The sequence below is a fragment of the Ctenopharyngodon idella genome, chromosome 2, assembly GCF_019924925.1.
Source record: "Ctenopharyngodon idella isolate HZGC_01 chromosome 2, HZGC01, whole genome shotgun sequence".
Classification (NCBI taxonomy): domain Eukaryota; kingdom Metazoa; phylum Chordata; class Actinopteri; order Cypriniformes; family Xenocyprididae; genus Ctenopharyngodon; species Ctenopharyngodon idella.
The window spans coordinates 42,543,473-42,558,290 of NC_067221.1; the positions used below are offsets into that span (position 1 = coordinate 42,543,473).

General features: G+C 40.6%; 1 protein-coding gene across 8 annotated transcripts in view; it reads left to right on the forward strand.

Moving 5' to 3' along the window:
* ptprsb (protein tyrosine phosphatase receptor type Sb) overlaps positions 1-14,818 on the forward strand; it is a 73,320-nt gene that overhangs the window by 26,971 nt on the left and 31,531 nt on the right. For 5 of the 8 annotated variants that reach the window (XM_051863808.1, XM_051863755.1, XM_051863782.1 and 2 more), the window contains exons 6-7: positions 3,219-3,407; positions 8,432-8,554. In XM_051863808.1, the coding sequence (XP_051719768.1) occupies positions 3,219-3,407; positions 8,432-8,554 (312 nt within the window). Of the gene's footprint in view, positions 1-3,218; positions 3,408-8,431; positions 8,555-8,577; positions 10,287-14,818 lie in introns of those variants that run through there. The other 3 variants (XM_051863772.1, XM_051863816.1, XM_051863801.1) reach the window with 2 other exon arrangements.

Here is a 14,818-nt window from a genome sequence, read left to right on the forward strand (position 1 = left end):
GTATAAAAACCATTACGCCTATGAGAGTCCTCACTAAGATAGCAAAACAAACCTGAGTGTGTGTGTGTGTGTGTGTGTGTGTGTGTGTGTGTGTGTGTGTGTGTGTCTCTCTCGTCATCACTGGCGTCTGCATCATTTTCCTCTGTAAACACACGCGGGCGATGAGTTTAACCCGCTTCTCTCAGACAGACCCTCAGGGACGCACCGCCTGTTTATTGTTATTCCAACAGCAAATGTTCATTAAAAACGTATATATGCATAATGGATTTTTTAATGTCAGTCTTATTAGCATATTTTTATCATTCAGAAATAACTGTCACTATAGATTTATGTGAGTGAATTTCATTCATTTTGTTGGCTTTACGGGACATTCAGCTGATTTAAAACTGTTGTTTTTTATAGTCGCCATGAAATCAAAATGGACAGTTCTTACTTTTTTTTATTGAATATTGCAGTGTTTATTATAAATGATTTATTATTATTTTGTTCCCTTATAATCTTGAATCAGAATATCTTCTCCTCCCTCTTGCAGCATCTCTTCTCTTCTCTGATGATGAGGGCGGGGCAACCTGTCACTCACATGAGATCAAAACCACAACCATCCAATCAATTCCTCACAGACAAAATCAAGCCCCACCCTACATTTGTTCTTGTTTGAGAAGCGTTTCACTCAGATATACGACACAATGTAGAAAAGAAGAAAAGACCAGCACAACTTCCCTTTCATGCCGACAGTAAAGTCTAATTTTCCCCAATTAGTCGGTTGCCGAGGCCCTGACCCTTGACCTCTGACCCTTGTGAGACTGATCTGCATGTTGTTAAATAAGAGTGATTGATGACACAGCCAGAGGGAAAGTGTTGTGAGTGACGACATCACAGTGAGAGTCAGTAGTTCAACACAGACTCATTAGCATAAAGAAAAACGTCATCATTGTGTTGAACTACAGACAGTGTCATAATCTCCATTTCTGGAGCAGATTTTGGGTTCCATCGTTCTGTCACAAACTGATCAAACCGCGGATCTCTGCATGTGCGTCTGTTTGTCATGTGACACACGTGTCTGCATCAGGTCAGAGGAAAGCGGGTTCACCAGTCGTCGTCCATTGAGAGTGTAGGGCAGCTCGTGTCTCGATCTCTTCGGTATCTTGGCGAATCTGAACACAAGCTCACTCTGGACTGAAAGCGTCTGCTGTGATGTGGACGAGCTCATGCGCCCCAAAATAAGCAAATGATGCCCTTCATGCTGGTGTTTATGTACCCTCCTCATCTCTGCTGCCTCTCTAATTAAAGCGAACAAATAATTAGCGGCGCTCCAAACACTCGGCTGTGTAACATGTAATTGATGGTTAGGTGAACGTGTGCGCAGTGATTATGAAGGTACATAATTACACGGTGCAACTCCACCATTCCAGCGCCAGACGTGTTTGTTGCTCCCATTTACCTCTGATAATTTCAGTGGTTTGGAGGAGATGACTGCTTTATTTATATCAGCATAATGAATGCCGCCCACTGAAAGCGATATCTGCGCGCAGGAAGTGGGTGGGTGAGCCGCTGCGTCAGTATCATTTCATCTCAAGTCCCTCGTAAGTGGGCCGCTAATGTGAACAGATGCGAGAAATAGTTTTTTAATCAACTGCCTTCCGAACGCTGATGAGGACGTTTATCTCACAGGACGTTTCCAACAGATAATGTTACGGCTTTTGAACCTGAAATGAAGCAGTGTCTCTTTTTTGTTTGGGAAAAAAGTCTATATATAATATATTGCTGTCTTTTAAATGACCCCTGCAAGGATGATCATATTTGGTGGTTTGTGGCCTCTGAAAGATTGAAAACCCCTGATCAGCTCAATGAACTTTTTGTTTTTTATTTATCAGCCTCAAATACAAATACAATGATGATGGTTTAGCTGCTGTTTCAGAAGGAAAGCAGTCCGGCTCTTTTTAGAGTGTGGTTTTCCTGTTGTTTCCAGACAGGTTTCCCAAACCATCCCGTGGATCCTACCACGTGTCCCTCTCAGTGAAAATTTCCTGATAATTTACTCACCCCCATGTTATCCAAGATGTTCATGTCTTTCTTTCTTTAGTCGAAAAGAAATGAAGGAAAACATTCCAGGATTTTTCTCCATATAGTGGACTTCACTGGGGTTCAACGGGTTGAAGGTCCAAATGTCAGTTTCAGTGCAGCTTCAAAGAGCTCTACATGATCCCAGACGAGGAATAAGAGTCTTATCTAGAGAAACCATCGGACATTTTCTAAAAAAAAATGACTGCTGGTTTCTCTAGATATTCTCAGTTCTGTCGTCTGTCATTTTAATTGTTCAGGCTGGATTCTGATTGGCTGTCAATGTTTTTATTGTTCATCAGCTGGAAAATTAAATCATTCTGAAAGTGATTCTGGCGATATTGTTCCTCTGTGTCGTTTTCATTATAGATTTAGTGTGACTTTTCTATTCTTTTATATTTAGAAAGATTTTTAGATATCTTTATTGTTATCGTAATAGTTATTGTCCTGCTGTGCATTTCTTTCTCTCCTCTTCTCCATCTTGCTTCTTAATCTAGTCGTCTAATAAACCTGCCATTGTATATTATGAATATTGTTGTTCTTTGACGAATTGCTCTTGTTCTTTATTTGTAAATCACTTTAGATAAAAGCATCTGCTGAATGTATAAATGTAAATGCAGACTCTTTCTGCTGATGCACGAGTCCCAGTGAAATATTTCTGATCAATCCTTGTCTGATGCTGGAGATTACCGTATACTGATCTGAGAATCATTTCCTCTGATTGTATTTCAGCGATTCACGTCAACTGTGTTTTCTATCAGCTGTTTAGAATCAGAACTTGCGATGCCAGATTGACGAATGAATCTCTCTTTTTGATCTAATCTGACAAACAGGTTAGCAATAACGTCTGAATCTGTTTGTGATTCATGCAGACAGCTTACAGTAACAGGATACTTTATAAGACAGAAAACAGAAAGATGAGGTTGATATTTAGGGTCTTTTGTAATTAAACAGCAGAGAAGCAGCAAGACTGTGTTCTGCAAAGCCAATTTATATAAATATATCTATAACAGTATCCAGTATTTTGTCCCGTGCCCCAGTAGAGATGAAAGGCTGGACACGCTCCGTCTGTTAACACAGAATAAACCATCACATGCATGAGTGATCCTCTGAGCGTCTCCTCCGGTCATTAAAGGTTTCCTTCCGGTGTCTTTCAGAGGACCTGCTGCCCTTCGGCTTCCCCAGCATCGACATGGGCCCGCAGCTGAAGGTGGTGGAGAGAACCAGAACCGCCACCATGCTGTGCGCCGCCAGCGGGATCCCCGATCCCGAGATCTCTTGGTTCAAGGACTTCCTCCCCGTGGAGCCGGCGCTCAGCCAAGGGCGAATCAAGCAGCTGCGATCAGGTACGGCAGGAGATCGGAGAGCTTCATCAGGATGAATCTCTGCTTCTAATGAGCTCTGTGCTTTAACCTGTGAACCGTCACATCCTCCATTTTGAGCATAGATCTCAACTTAACTTGTTTTGGAAAACAGACCTACACTCTTAGAAAAAAAGGTTCAAAGGAGTTCTATATACAACTTTAGGGTTCTTGATTCAATTTCAAAGAACCAGAAAAGTTCAATATAAGGAGAAATGTCTTAAATGGTTGCATAATACTTTCATGTTTAACAGGTTTTTTTTCTACTGATAAAGTATGTTTACACGGCCCCTCTGGGGATCAACATAGAGCCTGTTCCTCTAAGAGTGTAAGGTTGATCTCTTTAAAGAAACACAGATTATTGCAGAACTGAAAGCATTTAAAAACATGAAAGTGTCAAAAAGTTTAAGTTTACCGTAAAGCTAATGTAATTTTACTAAATAATTTGGACTGTAAAATTGCTATAAAATCAAGTCTTAAGTTGTGATCCAAATTTAAAGTTGACATCACAAATATTGGGCCCTATTTTAACTATCTAAGCTCATGGTCTGAATTGCACGGTGCAGGTGCACTTTGGGTGTGTCAGAATCCACTTTTGCTAGTTTAATGACAGAAAAAATGGTCGGCGCACCCGGCGCATGGTCTAAAAGGGTTGTCCCTATTCTCTTAATGAGTCATGGGTGTGTTTTGGGCATATAAACCAATCAGAGTCTCATCTCCCATTCCCTTTAAAAGCCAGTTGCGCTCGCACCATGGCGGATTCGCTATTTACATGGTGGAATTTGCAAGCAGAAAGACTGAACGCTTCTTTTATTTTTAATATTTGGCATGTTTGTGTGCTGCTGCGCATCCCTGTGTGTGTAATAAGCAATGTACGTGCGTTATGGACCCGCCTATAGGCGCATATTACTAACACGCTCTTTAAATAACAAAACAAATACTGTTCCATTGACTTTAGAGCAGGTTTCAGTTGGTCAATGGCGCAGTATATTTCAGTTCCTCAAAATAGCAACACGCCAACAATGCACCTGAACACACCTCGTTTTCAGACCAGCACACCCATGGGTGCACAGATGGCCGCGAGTGCATTTGATATTTAAACAATGTGCCGCTGGACGTGAAAATGATAACTGTGTCGGTCTGAATCTAGCAAAAAACACTTGCGTTGAGCCTGATAGGACCCCAGGAGTCACTAAAAGTTTTTAAAGTACCGTATCCAATGTAACGCAATGCCCAATTTCAATACAGAGAATTTTGAGTGTTTAAGCGTTAAAATGATTCCTAATTTATGATGATTACTAAAATATGCAATAGTGCGCGAGTGAGACACTTAGAGTTAACAGGTTAAACTGCCAAAGAATGTCAAGGCCGTGATTGTGGAGATACAGCCTCTCGTATGAAGGGCCGCATTTCAGACCAACTCTAATAATAATGATGTCGGGACTCTTCAGCGTGTCGACTGAATGAAGTGAGTGATTACGGCGCTGCCAAGATTAGCAGGTACCGGCGGACAGAGGTCTCCTCTCTATTATGCTGGCGAGCTGCTGTTTGGATAGGTGGTAATTTCTGAAATGACCACTTACTTCAAGACTTTAACCACAGCTGAAAGCTCGAAGTGTTTGATTTGATGGCTTTGACTGAAAATCGCATGTGGGGTCCGAAATATATGACGGAAATTTCCAGTCAAAGGCCTTCGTTTCTGACGACATGTGCACGCTTTCTATAGACACATTCGGGTTGAATACTGGTACGATCAATGCCATAAAAGAAACATTTTGGTTCCCTAAAGAACCTTTCAGTGATCTTAAAGATCATTTTTTTATTAGTGTGAAGAACATTTTAATAATCTAAAGAACATTTTCAAGATTTCATGGATGTTGAAGTTTCTTTATGGTACACCATCAGTGCTAATAAAGGACCTTTATTTTTTTAAGAGTGTACAACGAGCATATAAAATTAATCATCTATTTATGACACATCTCTCTGGAATACTTGGTTGTGATTGGTCAAACGCAGGATTCAAATATCTAGCGGTCGTTTATTTCCTCCATGTCTCTCGTATGAGTCGACGCTCTCACCCTTTTCTTCATCTCCATATGTTTATTTATTTGGTAAGTAGTCGTGGAATAAGCGGAATCATGTACAGGGTTTATTTTATCTTGACTGTACGTTATCTCTCGCTTATACACGCACATGTGTATATATACATAAATCTAATCAATATGATTAATGTATATGATATGTGATTATATATAATACTCGTGTGTATATATATATATATAATCAGCTTGATCTGTGATTGGATCATTTCTGTTGCATAAAGTGCATTTGAGCTGCTGTCACTCAAAGCTTTCGTTGTGTTTTTTCTCATTGTGTGTTCGGTGTGTTTTTCTCAGGAGTCTTTGGTGAGTATCTGTTTATTCTAGACCAACCAAACTCCTCCTCAGTCCCGCGGTTTGATGACATACGTTGGCGCTCAACTCATGTCATCCTCCGATAAACATGCCCCTCGTCCCCTGATCCTCCTAGCGAACGTGACCTCGTTTCCTGCACCTGTTCCCTAATGAGAGGTGAAGCCGTGCTCACCTGAGCCTTCATCACCAAACACACCGTCTACATCATAGTAGAGATTTGGGAGACAGTTCGTAATTGGTCAAGAAAAGATTCACGCACACGAGTCATTTGTTCTGCAGAATCACGAGTCGTTTTGATTAGAGCTTCATCTCGCAGTTCTTCTTAAAGGGATAGTCCACCCAAAAAAGATCATTCCGTCGCTTTATTTGTTCTGCAGAACATGAAAGAAGACATTTTGAAGAATGTAGTAACAAAATATTTCTGTACAAAGGGAACCGAAACTGGTTACCAACATTCTTCAAAATGTCTTCTTTCATGTTCAATGGAATTAAGAAAAAAATTGAAATAAGTTTATTTTTGACAGATATTTGTTCTTGTTTAAAACACAAACTTGCTTCATTTTGATACATTTTTGACTTAATATCTTCCGTCATTTCTCTTCTCCAGTAAATGTATCTTGATTTAAGAATGTTTAGATGTTTGTGCTGGAAAACAAGACAGAAACACTGAGGAAGAACAGAGTTTTGTTCAGTGTAAGAGCACAGATGTAACCAAAAGATTGGCCACGTGACATTCGCTCGTCTCCATCTGCCCTGATCTCCGTTTGTCCCTGGCTCCGTGTTCCCATGATGCTCTGCGGTGCTTCTGTGGTGTCTGCATATGTTCTTCTGCTCCTCATTTCTCCTGGGTTCTCCCTCTTTCTCCTGCACTGATTTTATTCACATTCAGTGACGTTTCTGTTTGCAGCAGCAGAAACCCGTTGAAGAGAACACGTGAAGATTTTGGACTGAGAATCAAAGATCTGTGTGTGTGTGTGTGTGTGTGTGTGTGTGAGTCTCATCACAGCATAAGAACACTCATTATTGAACCCTTTATTGCAGGTGTTTTGCTGCTCTGTGTGTGTCTGTATGGTGGCCTTTAGAAGCGCAGCGCTGAAGTGTGAAGGTCACTGTGTCCTTCACACACTGTTTTTTGAGGGCAGAACTGAATCCTGACCAGACTCTGTGGGTGTTGATTGAGCCGCAGTGATTCGCGGTTCTGCCCACAGTCACATTAACATGACAAAACAGCGAGTGAATCGCTCCGAACGCTGAGTCAGTCTCTGCCGCATGAGATGCCAGAAAACACCAGCCTCCATCTTCTGTGTCGTGACTGTATGTGTTTCACTGTTCACGTTAGAGGCGCTCATGTTCATCACAAGCTTCGATCTGATTGGCTGTGTTACGCAACTTCCTGAGTCTGTGTGCACGTTTATATCCGTCCACATCAGTCCGGTGTGTGAAACAGTGGTTATTAGTTGTGGACTGACTGAAGGGAATCATCTGAGTGAGTCTCTCACTGGGCATCATCTGTTTCAGATCGACCCGCCTCTGAGCCGCGTGTAGAAGCAGAATGAACTGTGATTGGTTGTTTCAGCCGTCATTCAGACTGACTGGGCTACTGCGACTTTATGTAGAGCTGCTTTACTGTTAAATTGAATTTGTTTCATAATCGGTTCATAATGCGACGTTTTTAAAAAAAAAAGTCTTTAAGCGTTATAATGTATGATCCAAACCAACCAGCTACGAGAATTACAACATTACAAACTTTGATTTGATGCAAATCAAGACAAACATACAAGAACTTTAATGGCTTTAATGAGTGAAAGAACTACAATCCCATGAAGCATTGCCAATGACACAGTTGTTGTTGATCATACCTATAGAAACAATATATTTTAAGTTTATTGCAAAATATGTATAAATTTACAAATATTTAAGTATTTTGAGAGCGTATCAAGGCTGACTCGATTACGTCATTCGCAGTGCTTCATGGGAGTGGGCGGAGCTAAAGAGCTTTTTTTAGCATGATTTTCTCGCTGTGACTTTCTGGTTGGTGGAATTTTCTGCACAGCATCATGGGTAATGTAGTTTTTCACCACAAATTCTACTGTTAAACACGATTATTTTAAAAATAAGTTGAAAATGAGAACAGATGGTTTCAACAAAAGCATAAACCATCGATTAACAACCTTGTAGCCCACAGTAAGGGTTCTTTAAAGGTGTATAAGTTACAATTCAAAATCAATTCCCCTATGGAGAAATGAATGAGTTTTGACTGTTGTTTTCGAAGCGCTATATTAATGAATGTGACTTGACTTCATGACAGTCAGAGGTTGATGCGCTTGTGTCACGTGTAGAACGAGAGGAAGGTTTCTAAACCATCATGAGAATATTAATGCTGTGTCTGTTCTTTCCTCCTCTCTCCCTTACTTCTCATTTTCTCCTCTTTCTTGTGTCTGTCTCTCTATCTGTCTGATTGACCTGTCTGTCTCCTCCTCTTTCCCTTACTTCTCATTTTCTCCTCCATCTTGTGTCTGCCTGATTGACCTGTCTCTCTATCTCTCTCTTTCTTTCTCTCTATCTCTCTCTCTTTCTCTCTGTCTCTCTGTGCAGGTGCGCTGCAGATCGAGCGCAGTGAGGAGACGGATCAGGGGAAGTACGAGTGCGTGGCGTCTAACTCTCAGGGCGTGCGCTACTCGTCCCCTGCTAACTTATACGTGAGAGGTATGAAACACAGTAGGTACTCCGTAGGTAATACACTTTTATTCACATGTCAGCGCAGACAGCTTCTTTAATTTACCCAGCAGCCTCTGCAGCACTTCTGAATGACCACATCTACGAATAGTACGTCACATTATTGTTTTGTGTCGGCCGCGTCTGCCCAGCTAACAAAAATATACTCTAACAACGTTTTGCTAACGTTCCCATCAGGGTTATTATAGTTAGCTTAAACTGAAATTAAAACCAAAACCATAAAAAACAAACATTTTTGATGCTTGAAGTAAAGTAAACGTTAACTGAAATAAAATAAACCTTAAACCTTATTTTATTTCAGCTAGTTGGCAAGGCAACATTTCTCATTTTCATTTAGTTTATTTTTGTTAACTTGTGTACTGAAATAACTAAAACTAAAACAAAAAAAAGAATAAAAGCTATACAGATAAATAAAAAAAAAAAAGACAAAAATACATCAAAATTACTAAAACTAATTCGAAATTAAATTAAAATTAAAATAAAAACTAATTCGAAATAATGATAAAAACATTTCAATGATATTAAAATAACACTGAAAACTTTATTTCTGAATGTTCAAAATGTCCAGATTTTTAAAAGTTTTTCTTGGTTATATGAACGTTATAGGAACATTCCACTGTATCATTCTTCAAACATTATGGGAACGTTACTTTAATGTTCTCTGAACGTTCTGAAACAAAGAGTAACATTTAAAAAACGTTAGAAGAACATCCAAGTAAAATGTTCCAGGAATAAAAGTTCCATGAACGATGTATGAATAATGTTTTTGTGCTAAAGTTTAGAGAACATTATTAAAGACCAGATGACTTTGAACAAACGTATTACTGGAATGTTCATAACGTTGAGAGAACCTTGCCAGAATGTTCCCTGTCAGCTTGTGTTTTATCTCACGATCTGAACTTTGAGGGATTTTGATATTAATTCTGCTCGTGAATAATTCGTCTGATCCATTGAACACCCAACTTTATTAACTCGAGTGCTTCCCGACGGGGTTCGTTCACGATTCTCGGCTAATCGAAGCATTAAAAAAGCTAATTGATTTGAAATGAATTGGGTTTACAGGCATGTAATTGTTTCTGTAAACTCAATTAGTGATATTTGCCGTAGGGCTGAAGCGCTCACGGCCTAGTGGTCCGGAAAGAGCCGGCGCAGTTTTAATAGAGAATAAAAGAATGTAAATGAGTCGGACGAGTAACGAGCGGGAAAGAGCCGGTTCGGCCCACCTCAGCGCCAGCCGTCAATCACGGCGTCCGTTTAATGCGCTCGATCGACACGCTCACGCTATCAAGTGCTGCATGATGCCTTTACTAATACTGCAAACGTTTGTGTGCTTGTTAGTTGTTTTCTTCATTTTTTGGTTGTTTGTTTGTATGTTGTGAATTACTAATCAAAACTAATTTGACTGCTCACTAAATTCATGATGCACAACTAAAATATGCAGTCCAGGTCTTTGCAGTGTGTCTGTGTGTTTCAGTTTCTTTCTTTATGAAGTGAGTTTCTCAGAGTAGAGCAAGGCCAAGCCACGATATCTCTTATATTTGGCACTGTATATGAATAATTCTGCCACACAAACACACTCTGAGCTAAATGAATGAGGTGAGACTGTGGCAGATCACGATGGTTGCAGTGGCCTTTTTACTCTCTCTGTGTGTTTCCCTGGTTTTCTCTCTGCTTTCCATCTCAAACCCCCTTACACCCTCAGAGCTGCGAGAAGGTTGGTGTGTTTTCTGTTTATTTGCTCTCTTTTCTTTTGTTTGGCATTTAAAGACAGAGAAATAAATGTCAGTCAAGCAGTAAACAGTGTTCAAGATGGCAGTAAACACTAGTCTAATGTAGATGAGGGTCATGTCAGTCTCGTGTGTTGCATTGTGGGATCTTGTTTGCAAACCTTCCGCTCGGAAGGCCCTCTCTCTGTCTCTCTGCACGCGTTGCCATGGAAACCCAGCAATTGGAAATTACTGAGCGTCTGCATGAGGACGGTTGCATGCCTGAACGGCGCAGCGTTGTGATTGGCTGTCGTGTCTCCTGTGCTCTGTGCTGTAATCGCTCGTGTGCGTCTGTCTGTCTGTCTGTGTATCTGCTCGCTCCTGTCTTTGCATCCGTCTGCATGTGTGTGTGTGTGTGTGTGTGTGTGTGTGTGTGCGGCGCTCGCTCCAGTGACGGACGTGCTTTCTGCAGAGAATCAGCTTCGATCGATCGCCCCAAAGCAGCACTTTTATCGTAGCGCTGATTTGGCTGACGCCTCATCAATAGCCGTCAGTCAAACGTCACATGATCAGAACGTTTCTGTGCACTTCAGTCACTCTTGTGTTAGATTGATGAACGTCAACACAAGAGTCATTGATTATAAAACTGACTTCATACATTCACTAAACCCCGGCTGATTCAAACACTGATCTTGATCTGATGATTCAGACGTTCTTGAAGTCCAACAGATCATTTTTGGGCCACTATTGATAAAGTGGAAAAATGAGCAAATGTTGTATTCAAGTCAGTTATATTCATATCAGTGTCATATTAATCTGGATTAAATTGGTCAATTATTCTCTCTAAACTCATTCTGGCTAATTCATGTTGGTCGTTTTGCCACCGCTCAGTTATTGCTAATATCTGTTGTGAAGCTACTGCAAAAAACTCTGTTCTTCCTCAGTGTTTCTGTCTTGTTTTCCAGCACAAATATCTAAACATTCTTAAATCAAGATACATTTATTGGAGAAGAGAAATGACTGAAGATATTAAGACAAAAATGTATCAAAATGAAGTGAGTTTGTGCTTAAAACAAGAACAAATATCTGCCAATGGAGTCAGAAAAATAAAGTTAATTCAGAGGGAAAACAAGATTATTTTTCTGACTCCATTGTTCTTGTTTTAAGCACAAACTCACTTCATTTTTCATAAAAAAAAAAATAAAATAAAATAATTTAGTTTCTCCAGTAAATGTTCTTGATTTAAGAATGTTTAGATATTTGTGCTGGAAAACAAGAGGAAGAACAGAGTTTTTGCAGTGTAGAGCTGATGTCGTCACTGAAATGATTTGGCTCATGTATATTAATCATGTGATGTTCACCCAGAAGGCTTTGCTGAACGTTCATAAACAAACGCATTTAAGTCTTACATTATGTGGCGTCAAGCAAAATGAAACAGTCTAAGTATAATGATAATTTCCCATAAGGACAGAAACTTTGAAAGGACTCGTTCTGAAAGCAGCCATTCACAGCATGACGGGATCGGAGTCAGAATCCTGATCACCTGTGCTCTCGTAATCAATCCCGCACCAGGGTATATGAGTTTTATAAACCCAGCGTGATGTCAGAGTTGTTCGCAGTTCTTCACGGTCTCTTTGTTTTGTCTGTCTTTGTCATTTTCTCTCGCTGCTTGCGCATGAGCTGCATGAAGTCTCGTCTGTTTTAACGGAATGTTTTAGGTTTTTTTTTAGGAAAAGTCTGTTTGTCATCAGAGAGTGGCCTATTTTCATTCTGTCACCGTGATGAAGCGTTCGCGCCGTTTCCGCTCCTGGAAAACTGTTGAAAGTCAAATCAACTGTGGGAAAGATCGTGAGTGACACGCGGCGGCGGCGCTCGTGACAGCCTTCTCTGGAGGAGGAGAAGAAAGACGGAGACAAACATCCTCTGCGTCTCAGATGTGATTCAGGGACTAAATCCGAACCGTCGCATTCAAGCCTCCGTGTTTAATTGACACATGAGCAATTACAGGATGATGTCATTCAGTCCCGCCGATGTTTTTATGCGGCGTCTGCGTATGTGTGCGCAGGACTGCAAGTCGATCCGCCGTGCCTCTGCTTCTCCTTTCAGCGAGAGGAAAGATTGCGTTTGAGATAATTCATTGTAATGGGCCGACTAACAACGGCAAATCCAATTCAGCGGTCCCTATTGTTGCATAGATCAAATGTGCTGTTACCACCCAAGGTTATTGTTCCCGTCTCGCTGGAAGCCCAAGCTTTTAAGAGCCGCAAAATGATTTCTGCACAATATACGCTCGTAGAAGGTCATTTGAATTCAAATATTCACCTGTTTCAATCTGAACTGGTTCTGCACTGATCTGACGCTTTAGCAGATCTGACCGGTTCAGTCATAACCAGGAACTAGCAGTGTTTTTCCTCATCGGTATTTCTGTTTTCCAGCACAAATATTTAAACATTCTTAAATCAAGATACATTTACTGGAGAAGAGAAATGACTGAAGATATTAGGCCAAAAAAAATATCAAAATGAAGTGAGTTTGTTTAAAACAAGAACAGATATCTGCCAATGGAGTCATTTTGACACATTTTTGTCTTAATATCTTCAGTCATTTCTCTTCTCCAGTAAATGTATCTTGATTTATGAATGTTTAGATATTTGTGCTGGAAAACAAGACAGAAACACTGAGGAAGTGTAATAACTCGTACTGAATCCACATGTTGGGCTGTTTTTGTGCATGACGCACCAGTGTTTTTAATTGCACGTTACTGCTGCTGCATGCTGACAGTCGCATGAACGCATGAACTAACCCGCATTAACCTCTGATTAACTGTGTAGATTTTAAATGTAGTGTGTCCAATTCTGGGTGTCTTTGGTCAATGCTTGAATTCACTTTTACAGTTGCACATTTTATTGTAGATAAACGTTTTAATCTGCCAATAAAAACTGATCTCATCTCTGTCAGAGTTTGATGAAAGAGAAGAGCTGATCCGATGCAGTTGTAGCTTTATTCAGGTGGATTTCTTCCTCTTTGCTGAAGTCGTAGATTTTAGAACTTGATCCCGTGTGTTGAATCCCCATAAGCCCCGGCATCCGAGAGCTTTGCTCAGACTTACGGATCTCCTTTAGTCTCTAAAGCAGAAGAAACAAGAACCTGGGCTTCAGATGTTTGTTTCTCACTTCTGTTGATGTGAATTAAACGCCTCGCTGAATCACAGCTCTTGATTGAACTGCTGCCCTTCTTTAATCGTTATTTCATTGTTCTATTAAATGCAACTCGACATTTTTCTTATTTTATGAGCACTCAGATCAGTCTCGTGTTGAAGGCCGATAATGAGATTTATTAGAGCTCTTTGTTAAATGGATTGTTCACCCAGAAATGATCATTCTGTCATCATTTACTCACCCTCATGTTGTTCAAACACTTTCCTCTGTGGAAAACATTTCTCAAAATAATATCTTGTTATGACAGATTGATCATTTTTGGGTGAACTGTCTCTTTAAGTCAGTGCTCCTCAGATGGAAGATTAATGCATAGCAACACACTACAACACATTCAACACCCCAGCTTCTGCATAGCAACACCCTAGCAACTACTCAGTACACCGCATAGTGTCGCCATGGCAACCATCCAAGGTGATGGTGAGTTGTGCATGTTCACAGACATCAGCGTTTGGAGATTCAGTATCTCCGGTTTGCGAGTGTTTCCTGTTGCCCTGGTTCTTTGTTTCTGTCCATCTCATCTCTCTCTCTCTCTCTCTCTCTCTCTCTCTCTCTCTCTTTCTCTCTTTCTCTCTCTCTCTCTCTGTCTGCGGGGTTGATTCACTGTATGTTTTTAATCTGGCGATGACCTGCCGATTTCATGACACCTCTAAGAATTCAGAAAGCTGTAGTTCTTAGTGTGTCTCTCTTTCTTTTATCTCTCTCTAACACATTCTCTCTCTCTCTCTCTCTCTCTCTCTCTTCTCCTGCATTTCATCTCTGTTTCTGGATGCGGGTTGGCAGCGCTCCACAGTAACTGAGTGGATTAGCATAACTTCCATCGTTTCTCACATTTGCTTGCTGTCTCTTTTATTTATTTATTTCCTCAGTCAGATGTAGATCTTCCAGGAGTAAATGCAGTATTTCCCTCCGGAACGACAGTTTCTGCTGCAGAAGAATCTGATTTGTCCTAGAATGTAGCGCCACACACACACACACACACACACACACACACACACACACACACATTAGATCAGTGCTTCTCCACTGGTGGGTTGCAGGTCTGACAAAAAAACACAATGCTGAATGCAAATAACACAATTCAGCTCACAATATATAACGGTTAGAATGGTAAACTTCAGTCTGTGTCCTGAAGCAAAGCCAGTTGAGAAGCACTGGACTAGATTCAGTCAGTCTGACTGTATTGCCTATTTAGTGCAGTGCGCGTCAGACACTAATTACCGTATTGACTTGAAATGTTTCACCCTGTTAAGTTCACGTGTGCTGAACATTTGCTGTATGTGTTGGCCGTGGTGTTCCAGTGATCTCCCTTTAAGCGTTGGTTT